Source organism: Rana temporaria, chromosome 13 (assembly GCF_905171775.1).
Source record: "Rana temporaria chromosome 13, aRanTem1.1, whole genome shotgun sequence".
NCBI classification, from domain to species: Eukaryota; Metazoa; Chordata; class Amphibia; order Anura; family Ranidae; genus Rana; species Rana temporaria.
In genome coordinates, this window is record NC_053501.1 from 70,986,051 (window position 1) to 71,000,937 (window position 14,887).

The following is a 14,887-nucleotide window of genomic DNA, read 5'->3' on the forward strand; positions in this document are numbered from 1 at the left end:
GGAATTTATCCCCTTTTTAATGCATGCCGACATTATATTTGTTTTGTTAGCAGCAGCTTGGCATTGCATGCCATTGCTGAGCTTGTCATCTACTAGGACCCCCCCAGGTCCCTTTCCATCCTAGATTTCACCAGACGTTCTCCCCCTAGTGAGTAGATTGCATTCATATTTTTGCCACCCAAATATAGTGTACCATAATAATTTAGTAATCTCAGGAAGTCCACCAGGATCCTGGTGTGTCTGTGTATTTCTTTAAAGGAAACCTGTTGTGAGAATACGACCACAGTTGCCAATGATGACCCTTCCTTTATCAAAAAAATAAAAAATAAAGTTGTTGGGTGTCAGGCTGATCCCATTATCAGAAGATTAGCAATTCAAAACACAATATTTTCTCACCACATTTAATTACTTTATTTTATTTGTAGGGCACACCAGGATTTAGCACAGCCCAGAAACTTGACAAACTAGGCATGAGAGGGTCAAGCACTTGCGAACTGGTGTTTGAGGACTGCAAGATTCCGGGTGAGTTGATCAAAGGAATATCTATAAGCTTGGGGAGAATCCTTAAAGTGGATGTAAACCCGAAAAATTTTGTTTTATTTTTTTGCTGGCACAATGTAGAGTATAAGATTTCCTATTATCTGTGCCCAGTCTTGTCACAAAGAGTTAATCCAGCTCTGAGCAATTCTCTTTTCTTTGTTCAGTAAGTTAAAACATACAAACAGAGAAAACTCTGTTCCTCCCCCTTGCTGTGAGTGACAGGTGATTTCCATATCCCATATCCTGTGTACAAAGTGAAAGTATGACATTTTAAGTTTTACGTTATTATCTCCGGAACCATAAGTCATCCAAACTTGGTAATTAAGGGTTTGAATACCCATTCTACCTCCATGCTAAATTGGGGGGTCTCTTGAGCAGGCTTTGTGTCAGCCTAAATTTAAAAGTCAAGCTATTTTCTGCAGCAGAGAATGACATTTTACGAACCGTTGTAGTGCTAGGTCCCCTGAGCTTGCACACCAAATTTGGGTTTCTGGGGTCCAAGGGGCCCCAAGATACAGGGCCCCAAAGTCGCTCAAGCGGAGCTAAAACACTTATGGTACCGGGCGGCTGTAGGTCCGCAGGACCCCAAACTTTGCATGCAGGTAGCCTAGAGTCTCCTTTGCGTTAACAGGGCCCCGAGATATTTGTTCCCAAGCTGACCAACCTACCCCTTTGAGGCCAGTGTCAAATAGTAGTTTTACCAGTCCCTTTGGGGAGCCGTTTCCAGCCGTAGGTCCCCAAAATTCTACCACATGTTGCCCCAGTCCTCCTCTACAAGTGTGCAACGTTTGGTGGACGGTGTCAGTAGGGCAGTGGACGGTGGCAGTGGTCTTGGGGCTCTGTCAGTCCCAGCTGCGGGGGACGAGGGGGGGCTGTGGGGGAAGACACAGCGGGGGATGAGGAGGATACAGAGGGGGCCAGAGAAGAAGGGGGGGTGGAGGAGCACTAGCACACTGGCACTGGAGGAGGCGGACACTGAGGACAGTTAGGGATGATCGCAGCTGTGAACACCGATTTCCCCCATGCATGGCTTTTCAGGTGAAACCCGCAGGAGAGAGAAGTGGCTGATGAAAAGTCATGCAGGGGGATCGGTGCTTACAGCTTCCTCCTGCACCGATCATCTCCGACTGTCAGTGGACATTGATGTGTGTACAGGGGTGACATGGTGCTGTGAGTGCGCTCTGCTTTTACCCAGAACGCTCTCTGCCTCTCCTGTGCAACTCTGGCCAAGGGGAGTGTAGAGGTGGGCAGAGAGTCTGTTGGCATCACGACTACGCCCACCGAGCGGTGAATAACAGACCCACCCACTGAATCAGGAGTTTTGGGGAGCTTCAAACAGAGAAGGGGGAGACCTTTGACAGGTAAGGATACATGCAGGAGGCATGTATATCCTCATAGTTCACCCCTATGGCAGTACTTTAGAATTGATGAGAGTGGGTTTACATCCACTTTAAAGTATCACTCACACCCTGCGAAAGAAGAGTTTAGCAACCCGAACGTTGTCATTTAACATGCATGCCTGGGCAAAAATAAAACTATTCATGTGATCTTTGCAATACATAAATATTTTCCCTGAGCCGCAGGTAGAGAAATACACCTGAGCAGAGCATAAGCAGGGCATCTTCCTAATGCTTTTTGAAGAGTACTGTGTGGGCTTTTTTTTTTTTTTTGGATGTATATCAAGCTTTAGGTACCGTATATACTCGAGTATAAGCCGAGGCACCTAATTTTACCACCAAAAAATGGGAAAACGTATTGCCTCACTGTGCCAATGACTAGACTGACGGTTAACATGGTAGTCTAAGGAAGGGGTGTCTGGCTTTGAAAAATCGGTGCTCCCCGACCTTTGAAAATAGGTCCCCCCGGACAACAAACTTTGCACACTTGTAGAGGAAAAGTGGGGCTACATGTGTGCTAAGTTTGGGGTCCAGGGGGACTTACGCCAGTATCGGTGAAGGAAAGGAACCAGCAAAGACCCCCCCCCCCCCTGGTGACAAATGGAGGGCAGGCATAACATGGGAGCCCGAATGTGTAACTTTTGATGTGTCCCTCAAAGTCCAATATGATTACCAGCTACAACAAAAGTGTATATCTAAGTAGTCAAATACCAGGAAAGCCAACCATATGTGTCATGTTACATATACATTATATATATATATATATATATATATATATATATATATATATATATATATATATATATATATATATATATATACATTTTTTTTTTTTTTTTTAAGTGTGTGTACAGTATCTCACAAAAGTGAGTACACCCATCACTTTTTTGTAAATATTTTATTATACCTTTTCATGTGACAACACTGAAGAATCAACACTTTGCTACAATGTAAAGTAGGGAGTGTACAGCTTGTATAACAGTGTAAATTTGCTGTCCCCTCAAAATGACTCAACACACAGCCATTAATGTCTAAACGCATATATATGTGTGTGTGTGTGTGTGTATATATGTGTATATATGTATATAGTGTGTGCTTATATAGATAGAGAGGTGGGCAGAGGTAACCCGATGGCAGAAATTGATGGGTAATTCAAACCACTACCTTTTTTATTTTTATTTTTTATTTTGGTTATTTATTTTCAGAAAAGAACATGCTTGGACACATTGGAAAGGGAGTCTACGTACTGATGAGCGGGTTGGATCTTGAGAGGGTCGTTCTCAGCGCAGGTCCACTAGGGTAATGCTGATATGCAATATGATGCTCTTCGTTTTAGATGGGTGTTAATGGGTCCATATCTGTATTGGCAGCACATTATACTGGTGAAGGGGGCTGGAGTATCCCATTTTCCCTGATTCTATTATACATTATAATCATAACACAGTCTATTGATGACTGTGTAATAATCTATATCATGGCAGCATTATTCATACTGGTTTTAAACTTTAAACAGAGAAATCATATGCCACTAAATGAAACCCTTATCTCTAATATGTTTTCTTGGAAATACTTTTATATTAGCGACCTCATGCACAGAAGATGTATTGTGAATACAATAGATTTTGTGGCCTTTTGAAGATATATTTTTCTTTTTTTCTGGAATCCTCTAGCATCATGCAGGCTGTTATGGATCATGCAGTCCCCTATCTGCACACAAGAGAAGCCTTCGGTCAAAAGATTGGATATTTCCAGGTAAAACCACTTTGTTGGTGCCTAACCGCTGCCATCTTTTCATGAATGCCTCCAATGTCCTGACTTGTTTAGAGAAGTGCACTAATCTTTACAGGTAGCAGAAGTGCACCAGAGGGAGGCTGGAGGAATATCGGGGCATATTTTTAAAGACATGAATGATAGATGAAGATCAATGTTCTTGGTGCATGCGTTTTACAGTGATTGATTCACCTGCAGTGAACATTTTGGTGAATTTCTCATTTAGGGCTTTATAAATATGCCCCCCTACTGTATGCAATTTACAAATCACTTTGAAGGTAAAGCATAGTGTATTTCCATTGTGTTTATAATTTCAGCTGTTATTAGTGCAGCACTTATTTTTAAGGCAAATTTTCTTTACCACATTGAGCGTGTCATAGAAGCGACGGGGATCCGACTTGGATTCCCGCCAATTCTAGCCGCAGCGTTTGGTATGAATCATGAGGGGGAACTCCACGCCAAATTTTAAATAAAAAACCGGCATGGGTTCCCCCCCAGGGGCATACCAGGCCCTTAGGTCTGGTATGGGTTGTAGGGAGAACCCATATCCAAAGCACGCTCCCTGGCCGGTCAGGAAAGGAGTGGGGACGAGCGAACGCCCCTCCTGAGTCGTACCAGACCGCATGCCCTCAACATGGGGGAGTTGGGTGCTCTGGGGCAGGGGAGCACCCTGTCCCCATGTTGATAAGGACAGAGCCTCTTCCCGACAACCCTGGCCGTTGGTTGTCGGGGTCTGCGGGCGGGGGGCTTATCGGAATCTGGGAGCCCCCTTTAACCACTTCCCGCCCGGTCAATAGGAGATTGACGTCCGGAAAGTGGTTCTGAAATCCTGACTGGCCGTCTGCAGGATTTCATGCTGCGCGCGCCCGTGCGGGGTGTCAGTCTGACACCCTGTATCTCCGATCTCGGTAAAGAGCCTCTGGCTAAAGGAGATGATCAGAGACTGTGGGCATAGTAAAGAAGATGATCAGAGACTGTGGGCATAGTACAGGAGTGGATTTGATCATCGCTGTAGCGATGATCAAGATATCACCCTTACAATCCAGCAATGTACCAGTACGTCGCTGGACAGGAAGTGGTTAAAGGGAAGTGGTTGGGGGGCACATGTTTACTGCCCCCCCCCCCCCCCCCCCCCCAAATGCAAGTGTAAAGCAACATCTCACTGCATCTTCACCAGCATTATGAAAATCACAAAGGCAGCACAGAGACAGCATGTGTTCGTCATGGATCTGATGCCCCCCAGTATGTGTGATTGGTGGAGGAGACCCATGTGTAGGACAGGTAGGATGTGGTGAAGGGTCAGTAGATGATGATGCCCCCAGTATGTATGATTGGTGGAGGAGATCATGTATAGGACAGGTCAGTAGATGATGTCAGCCTTGTTTACAGTATTCTGTCCTCCACAGATCAGTACTTCCCTAGTGTCACATTTCCTGCTCCCAGCCGCCCAGTGTGAGGAGCCCTGACCCCCTCATACACATACAAAGCTGCCCCCTTCAGCACCGTGTCCAGCTACCCTGGAGTGCCCCGAGCCTTCCATGGCACCGCCGGACTACTTTCAGAAACCCCCCCACATTACAGGACCAGCCCTGACTTTACCTGAACCGGGGCGAGTCTTTTAGACACTCCTCAAAGTCCACCGTCACCTTCATGTCCCTGGTACTGTGAGAACTATGAGAGGACGGAGCGGGCACACGGGCCGTGTTCACTATACACACATACACAGCCGGACAGGAAAAAGCTAACCGAGGCGGCCAGGGCAAGCTGCTGAGAGACAGCTTTGACAGCCAGGAGGGCGGGGCTGACGCCAGGAGAGACAGACGTAAAAGGAGAGAGGCGGGCGCGCCTTATACACACACAAGGCAACGTCTGAACGACGGAGCGCTCTCCCGGGAGAGACGGGGCAGGGCCAAACATCGATCAATAGGGTCGCATGCATCGGTGCCGCATCGGAGACACCAGAATCGCGATGCAGCGATTAAATTTGACAGCCCTACCGCGTTCTGACACGATCGTTTTTTAACTGATGGTGTGTACGCACGACGGACCATCAGTCAGCTTCATTTGTTAACTAATGGAAAAATCCATCAGACCGTTCTCATCGGATTGACCGATCGTGTGTACAGGGCATTGGGGTACAATGTCCTGAGGCTGAGATAATTTTACCCTGAACAATTATGCAGGTCAGAAACTCTACATTTATTGGGCCAGATTCACAGTAGAAATACGCCGGCGTATCTACTGATACTCCGGCGTATTTTCAAATTTGCCGCGTCGTATCTTTAGTTTGAATTCTCAAACCAAGATACGACGGCTTTAGGCTTCGATCCGACAGGCGTACGGCTTCGTACGCCTTCGGATCGTAGGTGTAATACTTCGGCGCCCGCTGGGTGGAGTTTGCGCCGTTTTCCGCATCGGGTATGCTAATTAACTGTTTACGGCGAACCACGAATGTACGCTCGTTCGTCGCATTCTCTTGCGTCGTCGCTAGTCGGCTTTTCCCGGCGGATAGTTACGGCTGCTATTTCATGGCTGCCCATGTTAAAGTATGGCCGCCGTTCCCGCGGCAAATTTAAATTTTTTTTTTTTTTTTTTTTTTTTTTTTTTTGCGCAAGTCGTCCGTGAATAGGAAAGGACGTAACGCACGTCGCCGTTCAAAAGATTACGTCGGTGCGACATCATTTCGCGCAAAGCACGGCGGGAAATTTCAAAACGGAGCATGCGCAGTATGTTCGGCGCGGGAATGCGCCTAATTTAAATGATACACGCCCCATTTGAATTAGGCGGGCTTGCGCCGGACGCATTTACGCTACGCCGCCGCCGCAAGTTTACAGGCAAGTGCTTTGTGAATCAAGCACTTGCGCTTAAAACTTGCAGCGGTGTAACGTAAGTCCATGACCAGCCCTTCGCAGATGGGACATCAAACTTGTGCTTCTGGACAGTATCATAGTCTGATTTGTCCAAAAACGGTTGCTGTTTTCTAACGGTATTGGTTAAAACTGAATTGTGGTAAAATATATTTGGGTTACTTTAGAATGGGCTTATAGGCAAGAAATGGTATCATACTAGATGGTATAAAAATGGAGTAATCTTTTGCTGTTTAATCTTCCCATTTTTGGAGTAACTCTAAATATGTCAAACATTTTGTTTGGCAGCTGATGCAGGGAAAGATGGCTGACATGTACACACGTCTGACTGCTTGTCGTCAGTATGTTTATAATGTGGCAAGAGCCTGCGACCAGGGACATGTCAATGCTAAGGTAAGCTGAGATCTAAGCTTTCAGGAATTCTTTCATGTCCAATTTTCCCCTAATGAACATTCATTGAGAGTCTAAAGCTGGACTCTGGGCATGTTTAAATTCTATCTCCCTAATTTTTTTTCCATTTTACAATTTCCCAATTTAATTATTTTTTTTTTTTTTAAATTCAAATATCTATTTTCCATTTATGTGACATATGGCTGATTTTTTGTGCCTATGCCACTGTGAGGTCCATAGTTTATGCTGGTACATGACCTCTAGAATAAAAAGAAGGTGCTACTGATTTTTTCGACCCCATGGTATTCGCGCAAATGTTTATCAAACCAATATATTTGCAAAAAAATATACATATTATAATTTTACAAAATTCCTACTAAATATTAAAGCTTAACCTGTATTGAGTTAATAAATAACAAATATTTGTAACTTTTTTAAATTGCGCCTTTTTGCGAAATGGTGAATATCGAACAGACGCAAAAGTGTAAATATCCAAATTTCCCCCAAAAATCTAAAGGTTTTCATTTTTTTTCCTTTACAACTTTCAGAATTTTGTGAAAGATCCCCAAAACCATATATTTTCTGAAAGCATACGACCTCCAGAATAAAAAAAAGGTGCTACTGATTTTTTTTAGACCCCGCCGTATTTTTGTGCAAATCTTTATCAAACCAATATATTCGCAGAAAATACACTAAAACCATTATTGGCAGATAAAAACGCAGCTAATTTTACAAAATTCCTGCTAAATCCCTACTTGATATAAAAGCTTTACCTGTATGGAGTTAATAAATAACAAATATTTGTAAAATTTTAAATTGCGCCTTTTTGAGAAATAGTGAAAATGGGAGGTACGCAAACGTTTTAGAAATTCTGGAGGTTTTCCTATTTCACTTGAAGGGGTTTTTTCCATTTACAGCTTTCAGAGTTTGTAAAAAACCCCCCCCCCCCCCCCCAACCATCTATTTTCTGAAAGCACATTGCCAGTAGAATAAAAAAGTAGGTGCTACTGATTTTAAAGGCAGCACGATATTTGCGCAAATGTTTATTAAAACAATATTTTCGCTAAAAATACACTAAAATCGCATTGCCATAAAAACACAACATAACTTGCAAAATTCCTGCTAAATTGCTACTAAAGCATTGTTCACATGTGGCAAACTAAAGTGTACGCCCGTGGAGGGCCATGTTTACCTGCACGAGGATGCCCAGGTGTTCCATGCATCCCCGTACAGGCAATCCCATTTATGTCAATTGGGATGCCACCAACTGCACAGGCATAGCTGCTGTTCCCAATCTGACATCCGCGTGAGTGTGGGTACCTGACCCCGAACGCAGACAGTGTAAGCTCGGAGACTTTCATGAGGATCTACATAGATGGAACATTGGGAGCAATGTCTCTGTTGGTGCCGTTGCTACATCCCAAATGACATCAATGGGATTGCCTGCACAGAGATGCACGGAACTGTGCATCCCTGTAAAGGTACGCTGTGTATAACTTTGTGTGAACAAGGCCTTAGGCCCCTTTCACACAAGCACACGGATCTGAGGCTCTAATTGGCTTGAAAAAAATTGCACCCTGAACCCACCCTGCTTGCTATGGGGGCACCCGAGCTGTGTCCATTCAGACATGGAGTCCCGACCTGGCCCTGCCCCCTCTCTCCACTGATTGGCTAGCTGACTTTGACAGCAGCGAGAGCCAGTGGTGCCGCTGCTGTTTCTCAGCCAATTAGGAAGGAGACTCTGGACGGCTGAGACACTTGTGTACATCGCTGGACAGAGAGGGACCTCAAGTGTTAGGCGGGGGGATTGCTGCACACAGAATGCTTTTTATCCTAATGCATTAAGATAAAAGAACACCCCTTCATTGCCAGGCAATTTTTTAGTGCTGTGATAGTTTGACTAAAAATTACTTGGTCAGCGAACACTAACCAAATGGATTATTTATCATTCCTTAGAGACAGAGAGGACTTTCCTTTTTTTGGTGGTGTTTAAAAACCACTGTTTTTATTAATTAATTAATTTATTTATTTTTACTATTTACACCTCATGCACACTGGACGTTTTTTGCTGTTTTGGGCAGTGGTGTTTTTGAGCAGTAAAAAAAAAAAAAAACGAGTGTGTTAAGAGAGACGTTTTTCAGCTGTAAAAATGCTCTAACGCTGATAAACGTCGAAAAACACGGCTCACCAGGGTTTTTGGATGTTTTTGATTCAAAGTATCAATAATCGGCGAGTACTTGAAAAAAGTATCAGTACTCGGTCTTAAAAAAAGTGGTATCGGTGCAACCCTAATTGAAATCCCTCACCATAAATCTGTTGCTATCCAAGATCCCTTATTTTGTTTCCCTTTTGATCCTCACTTTTCCTTCAGTTGTGGGAGGAGGTAAGGCCTTTCAAATGTAAATACTAGAGTGTTTTACATTTCTGATCATTTGTGAGTGGGCATCACAGCGATCACAAGGTACAGAGCCACTCCAATTGGCTCTGTGGATTGCATCTGTGATCTGAGCCACCTAATGACTGTTCAGATCACAGCCGTTCATGGGAGTATTGACCAGTAGTGAATTGGGTAAAGCTAGCTCTTTTTATAAAAGTATGCATTTGTTTGCTCTCTGTAATTGTATTGTTTGATTTGTTTTACAGGACTGTGCTGGAGTAATCCTTTATTCTGCTGAATGTGCTACACAGGTGGCTCTTGATGGCATCCAGTGTTTAGGTACGGCTTTTATTGACAGGACCAGATTAAGTTTGTTTGTAATTTTATTTCTAGAAACACATTTTCAAATCCTGGGACTGCCTGCTGATGTGTACATTGAGGTACAAAAATACATTGGTTGAGTGCTGAAATAACAGAACTGTCAGGCATATGTGATAAGCATTCATACACAGAGGTTTGATGAGACAGAATGGTATAGATAGTCTGTTGTGACCAGCTGACTGCCAGCACAAGGGAAAACAGAATATTATTTTATAGCTGAGGTTTACGGGGTCACATAATTCTGTTCTCTGGTTCATAAATAGCCATTCATGTCTGTACAGATCTCCCGGGATATGCCTTCTTCTAATATATTCTGCCAGAAAAATACTTTCCTCAGCTGCCTTTGTATCTTGGCTGCTGCTATTAAAGGAAATGTATTTTCCTGTCTGACTCTGAATTGCTAACTTAGAATATGTATCAAGATTAGAAAAGTATAGTGTAGTCAGAACTTCTGCTGACATATGCTCCAGACAAAGTACTGAAATCACTAAATCAGCATGACAGCCAGGAAACTGACACTTAAAAAAGGAGAGGTCATTAACGGCAGCCTATATAATACTCACTGCCAGTTTCTTTTACAATGTCTACTACTGTGCCTAAATCCCACAACGATATATTATTGGGTTCTTTAAAGTGAATCTAAACCCAAGAAAAATAGAATGTATTGCAGCTTACCAGTCTTTAAATTCTGTGATTGCATTTATTTAAATGTTTTTATTCCCTTTTCCTTTATAATCACCTGGTTATTCTACCAGGAGCACGCCTCACACCAAATGCCTGTACTGTATTTGTAGAGGAGCAGTGTTATCCTGGGAGAGGACTCTAGAGCAGGGATAAGCAATTAGCGGACCTCCAGCTGTTGCCAAACTACAAGTCCCATCAAGCCTCTGCCTCTGGGTGTCATACTTGATGCTGTCGGAGTCTCGCTATGCCTCATGGGACTTGTAGTTTGGCAACAGCTGGAGGTCCGCTAATTGCATATCCCCGCTCTAGAGCATCCCTCTTCTGATTTCCATAACATGGAGGAAGAAGGTGTTCTGTAATCCACAGAATTGAAATGGGCAGGTCTGATAATTGATGGAGCGGCACAGGTTGAGAAACACTTTGCGTTGCTTCGTTATTGACTTACTGCATTTCTTCTGGCAGGATGAAATTATTTGCATTTACCGAAAAGATATAATAAAACTTTTTTAATGGTAGATTTTTTTTTTTTATTAAAAAATTCATTGTTTCGAGTTTATAAATAAAATGGCTGAACTTGCTGTAACATCTTAGGACTTTAAAACCTGCACCTACCACCCATAGCCTCCTGAGAAACTGAGGTCATTCTCTGCTGCACTACGCATACATCGGGCAATATCTGCTGCACTGCTGGAAACGGATGCAGTGGCTGATACTAGGCAACTCTGGAAAATAGGCAAAAAAAACGAATGAATGAAAAGGAGGGGGGAGGGGGTTGGTGAATCTCTCTTCTTTTGTGTGTGGAGTTTTTCCTTAAGGTAATATTTCTCATCAGGCTTTATAACAACTGTTTGTCGATGGGATGCTTTTGTCATCTGTTTTGAGATCATTCACAGTTTGTCTGGTGCGTTTGACCTGACCTGGCTCTGATTTGAGCGGCTTTTCCCGTATACAAATGCAGTTATGACATGAACAAAAGCCCATCAACTTTGCCAATTTGGATGAAGATGTGGGGGTGGCAAGCTCAAAGGTGGCATCCCTAGATGTCACTGCTACCCCTAACAGTTCCCATGTTACAAAAAATCATTGGAAATGATACTGTTTGTATTAAAATAAAAAATATGCAACGTGTGCAAAATGTGACAATGAAATAAAGTGTTTGTTCACCAATACCAAACATCTGCCAAGCGAAATAGGTGAGAACTATGATTTAATTGGTATTGCTGAATCTTGGCTTCATTCTTCACATGACTGGGCTATTAATATTCCTAGCTATTCTCTTTTGGAAAGACCGGGTAAAACGGAGGGGTGGTAGTGTCTAGATGGGCTGCTCTCCTGGCTGTTAGGGGTAGCAGAGACATCTATGTGAGAAGTGATATCAAAGCAAGTGTGAAAGAGGACCTAGTTGATGGAGAGTGTGATGAATCTGGGTGTGCGTCCTACAGTGGCGGTGCGGAGCCAGATGGGGGCGGCGCTCCAGCGCCCTCTATGGACGGACCGCCGCAGGCGTCCTACAAAGGTTATCATTTGAGTTTTGTTATAGACCTCCCAGTGTTAAAGAGGAGGTGGAGACTGAGCTCCTTGCACAGATGGAAAGGGCTACAAGGGCTGGGACGGTGATAAGAATGGGGGATTTTAACTACCCAAAAATTTACTGGAGTAATGGAACTTTATGGTCCAGTTTATGGAGGCCCCGACTAGGAATGATGCTTTGTTGGACCTGGTAATCTCAAACCATTCAGAGCTTATTACCAATATTAATATAGAAGAACATCGGGGCAGTGACCATAACATGGTTTCATTTATTGTTGGCTGTAAGCAACAAACTCATACGGGAAAGATAAAAACACTAACTTTAAGACCCCTTTCACACTAAAGCATTTTTACAGCATTTTAGCGTTAAAAATTTTGCTATTAAAACGCTCTCCATGCATCTCAATGGACCCTTTTACACCGAGTCCTACAAGCAGCATCTTTGGAGCAGCTTTTGGGTGCTGAAAAAAAAAACGCTCCAAAAACGCCCCTCTCAATTGAAATTAATTGAAAGCGCTGTAAAAACTCCTTGCCATTTCCCACTGAGGCGTTGCAAAAACGCCCTAAAACTTTAGGGTCTTAGCAGTGCTTTACCAGCAGTTTTCAGGAGCGCTGGCAGTGTGAAAGGGCTCTGAAAGCACTCTGGCTTTCACATTGGGATTGCAGATAAGGCTTCTTTCAGGCGCTTTACAGGCTTTTTTTAACGCCAAAGCGCACGAAAAACGCCCCAGTGTGAAAGGGGCCTAAGAGGGTTGCTCTCTAAGACTTAGACTGGGAGGGAATATTGGCATCGATGAACACAGAACAGAAATATTAATTCTTCAAAAAGACTATATGTGAACTCATTGCAAAGCAGATTCCCATGGGCAATAAGTTTAAAAGGCTAAAAAAAAATATGTGGCTCATGACATAACAAAGTTATAAATAATAAGAAAATAGCTTTTAAAAAATGAAGGAACACTATCATTGTTTAAATGTTACAAAGTATATAACAGAATATGTAAAAAGGAAATCGAAGCCGCAAAAATTCAAAACAAACGAAATAATTGCAAAAAATAGTAAGACAAACCGCAATTTTTTTTTTCAAATATATTAATAATAAAAAGGTCCAGTCTGAGCATGTAGGCCATGTAGTGGGTGACTGGGAACAAAGAGAAGGCTAATTTATTAAAAATATTTTCTTCAGCTCTGTGTATACAAAGGAGCATGGGGGAGCTCATGCCCATAATGGGGGTGGTAGTGACACAGCCCCAAATGATGTACAATGACTCAAAAGTGATATGGTCCAGAAATATTTAGACAGAATAAAGGTGGATAAAGCACCTGGACCTGATAGTATCTACCCACGGATCCTAAAAGAATTGAGCTCTGTCATTTCAAAGCCATTGTTTCTAATCTTTAGGGACTCATTAATGATGGGAATAGTACCACTGAATTGGCGTAGAGCCAGTGTGGTGCCCGGAATGAAAGCCGTTTGTGTTTTGGGTGCATATTGCCCTAAACAAAATTGTCGCTGGGTGCACCGTACTGCTGTAGAGGCTGGGTACCCTCTTGTAGAGTTTAACAAGCTGCTGGCAGTAGGGCTCAATAGTCCACCTATGCCTTCTGCCCATGGGTAAAAGTCCTGACCATAAGGAAAATATGTATATATTCACTGTCAATTTCCTTCAAGACAGTGCATTGTACAGTGCTTGTGCACAGAGGCGAACGCATGCATAGGCTGTGCATGCATGTGTAAATGTTGTTTATATCATACAAGTGAGGTATCGCCACAAACGCTATAGCGAGAGCAATAATTCTAGCTCTTCTGTAACTCTAAACTGGTAACCTGTAAAAAAAAAAAAAAAATGAAAGTGTTGCATATGGAGATTTTTAAGTATTGCACTTTGCGCATGCTCGTGGAATGGAGACAATCTTTAAAATGTGACATGTTGGATATCTTTTTACTCAGTGTAACATCATCTTCTATAGTTTACCCCCAACATTTTTTTTTTTTTTTTTGCAATAAAATTTATTAAAGTGTTTTTTTTTTTTTTTTTATTGTCTAGGGTCTCTGCTAATATAAAAAAAAAATATGTGTGTGTGTGTGTGTCAGAATAGGCCTGGTCTTGAATGCTATATAATGATGAAAGACCATGCTCAAATAAGTCACTGGTCTTCAGCCCATAATCTGTTTGTTTTTTTTTTCTTTGCAGGAGGAAATGGTTATATAAATGATTACCCAATGGGACGCTTTCTTCGCGATGCCAAACTGTATGAGATAGGTGCCGGTACAAGTGAGGTACGGAGACTTGTCATAGGCAGAGCCTTCAATGCACTTTATAAATAAACCGATACCTCTGTGAAGCTTCTAAGCTGTCTTCTGGTGGCAGAAAAGACCTTTTTAAACCGAACACTAACAATCATGACTCTGTCAAGAATGAATCCCGTGCACTCCCTCTACACACGGATTCAAGAAGACCCTACAAAGAGAAGTTGCTGCTGATTGTTTTTCCCTTACCAGGAGTGAATGAGGTTCCTACTGTGGATGCACAAAAACCATACGGACATGTAATCTCATGGAAAAGATTGTAACATTTTGAAATAAAGAATATTTTAACAACTGTGTGTTCTTGAGATTGTCAAAATGGTCTGTTTTAGGAAGTCGCGTGTATTTTTGTTTTTTTCATGGTTCTGGATAGATGGATTCTTGTTTGTTTACCTCCTTGCGAATTTTCACCTCACTTCCTGTGAATGTCTGTAGAACAGAAAGTGAGGAGAGATGTCTCTAAGGGCTTGTTCTCACGTGTGTCAGTAAAGGCCTTTCAATGCCTGCCACAAAAATTCCAATAGCACCACAATTAAGTGATGTGTCACTTTCATGAGGCATCGACACTTTTCAGCTGTCTCCATTGATTTCAGTGGTAATGCTCTGTAACCACACTTTAACAGCACCTATAACATTCTGTTAG

General features: G+C 42.7%; 1 protein-coding gene across 1 annotated transcript in view; it reads left to right on the forward strand.

Annotated features, from left to right (window-relative positions):
- The window catches only part of IVD (isovaleryl-CoA dehydrogenase), a 36,339-nt gene extending 21,796 nt beyond the window's left edge, over positions 1-14,543 (forward strand). The window contains exons 7-12 of the mRNA XM_040333806.1: positions 426-522; positions 3,143-3,236; positions 3,608-3,689; positions 6,863-6,967; positions 9,608-9,680; positions 14,132-14,543. Coding sequence (XP_040189740.1) covers positions 426-522; positions 3,143-3,236; positions 3,608-3,689; positions 6,863-6,967; positions 9,608-9,680; positions 14,132-14,265 — 585 coding nt within the window. The 3' untranslated portion in view covers positions 14,266-14,543. The remainder of the gene's footprint in view (positions 1-425; positions 523-3,142; positions 3,237-3,607; positions 3,690-6,862; positions 6,968-9,607; positions 9,681-14,131) is intronic.
- The last annotated feature ends 344 nt before the right edge of the window (positions 14,544-14,887 follow it).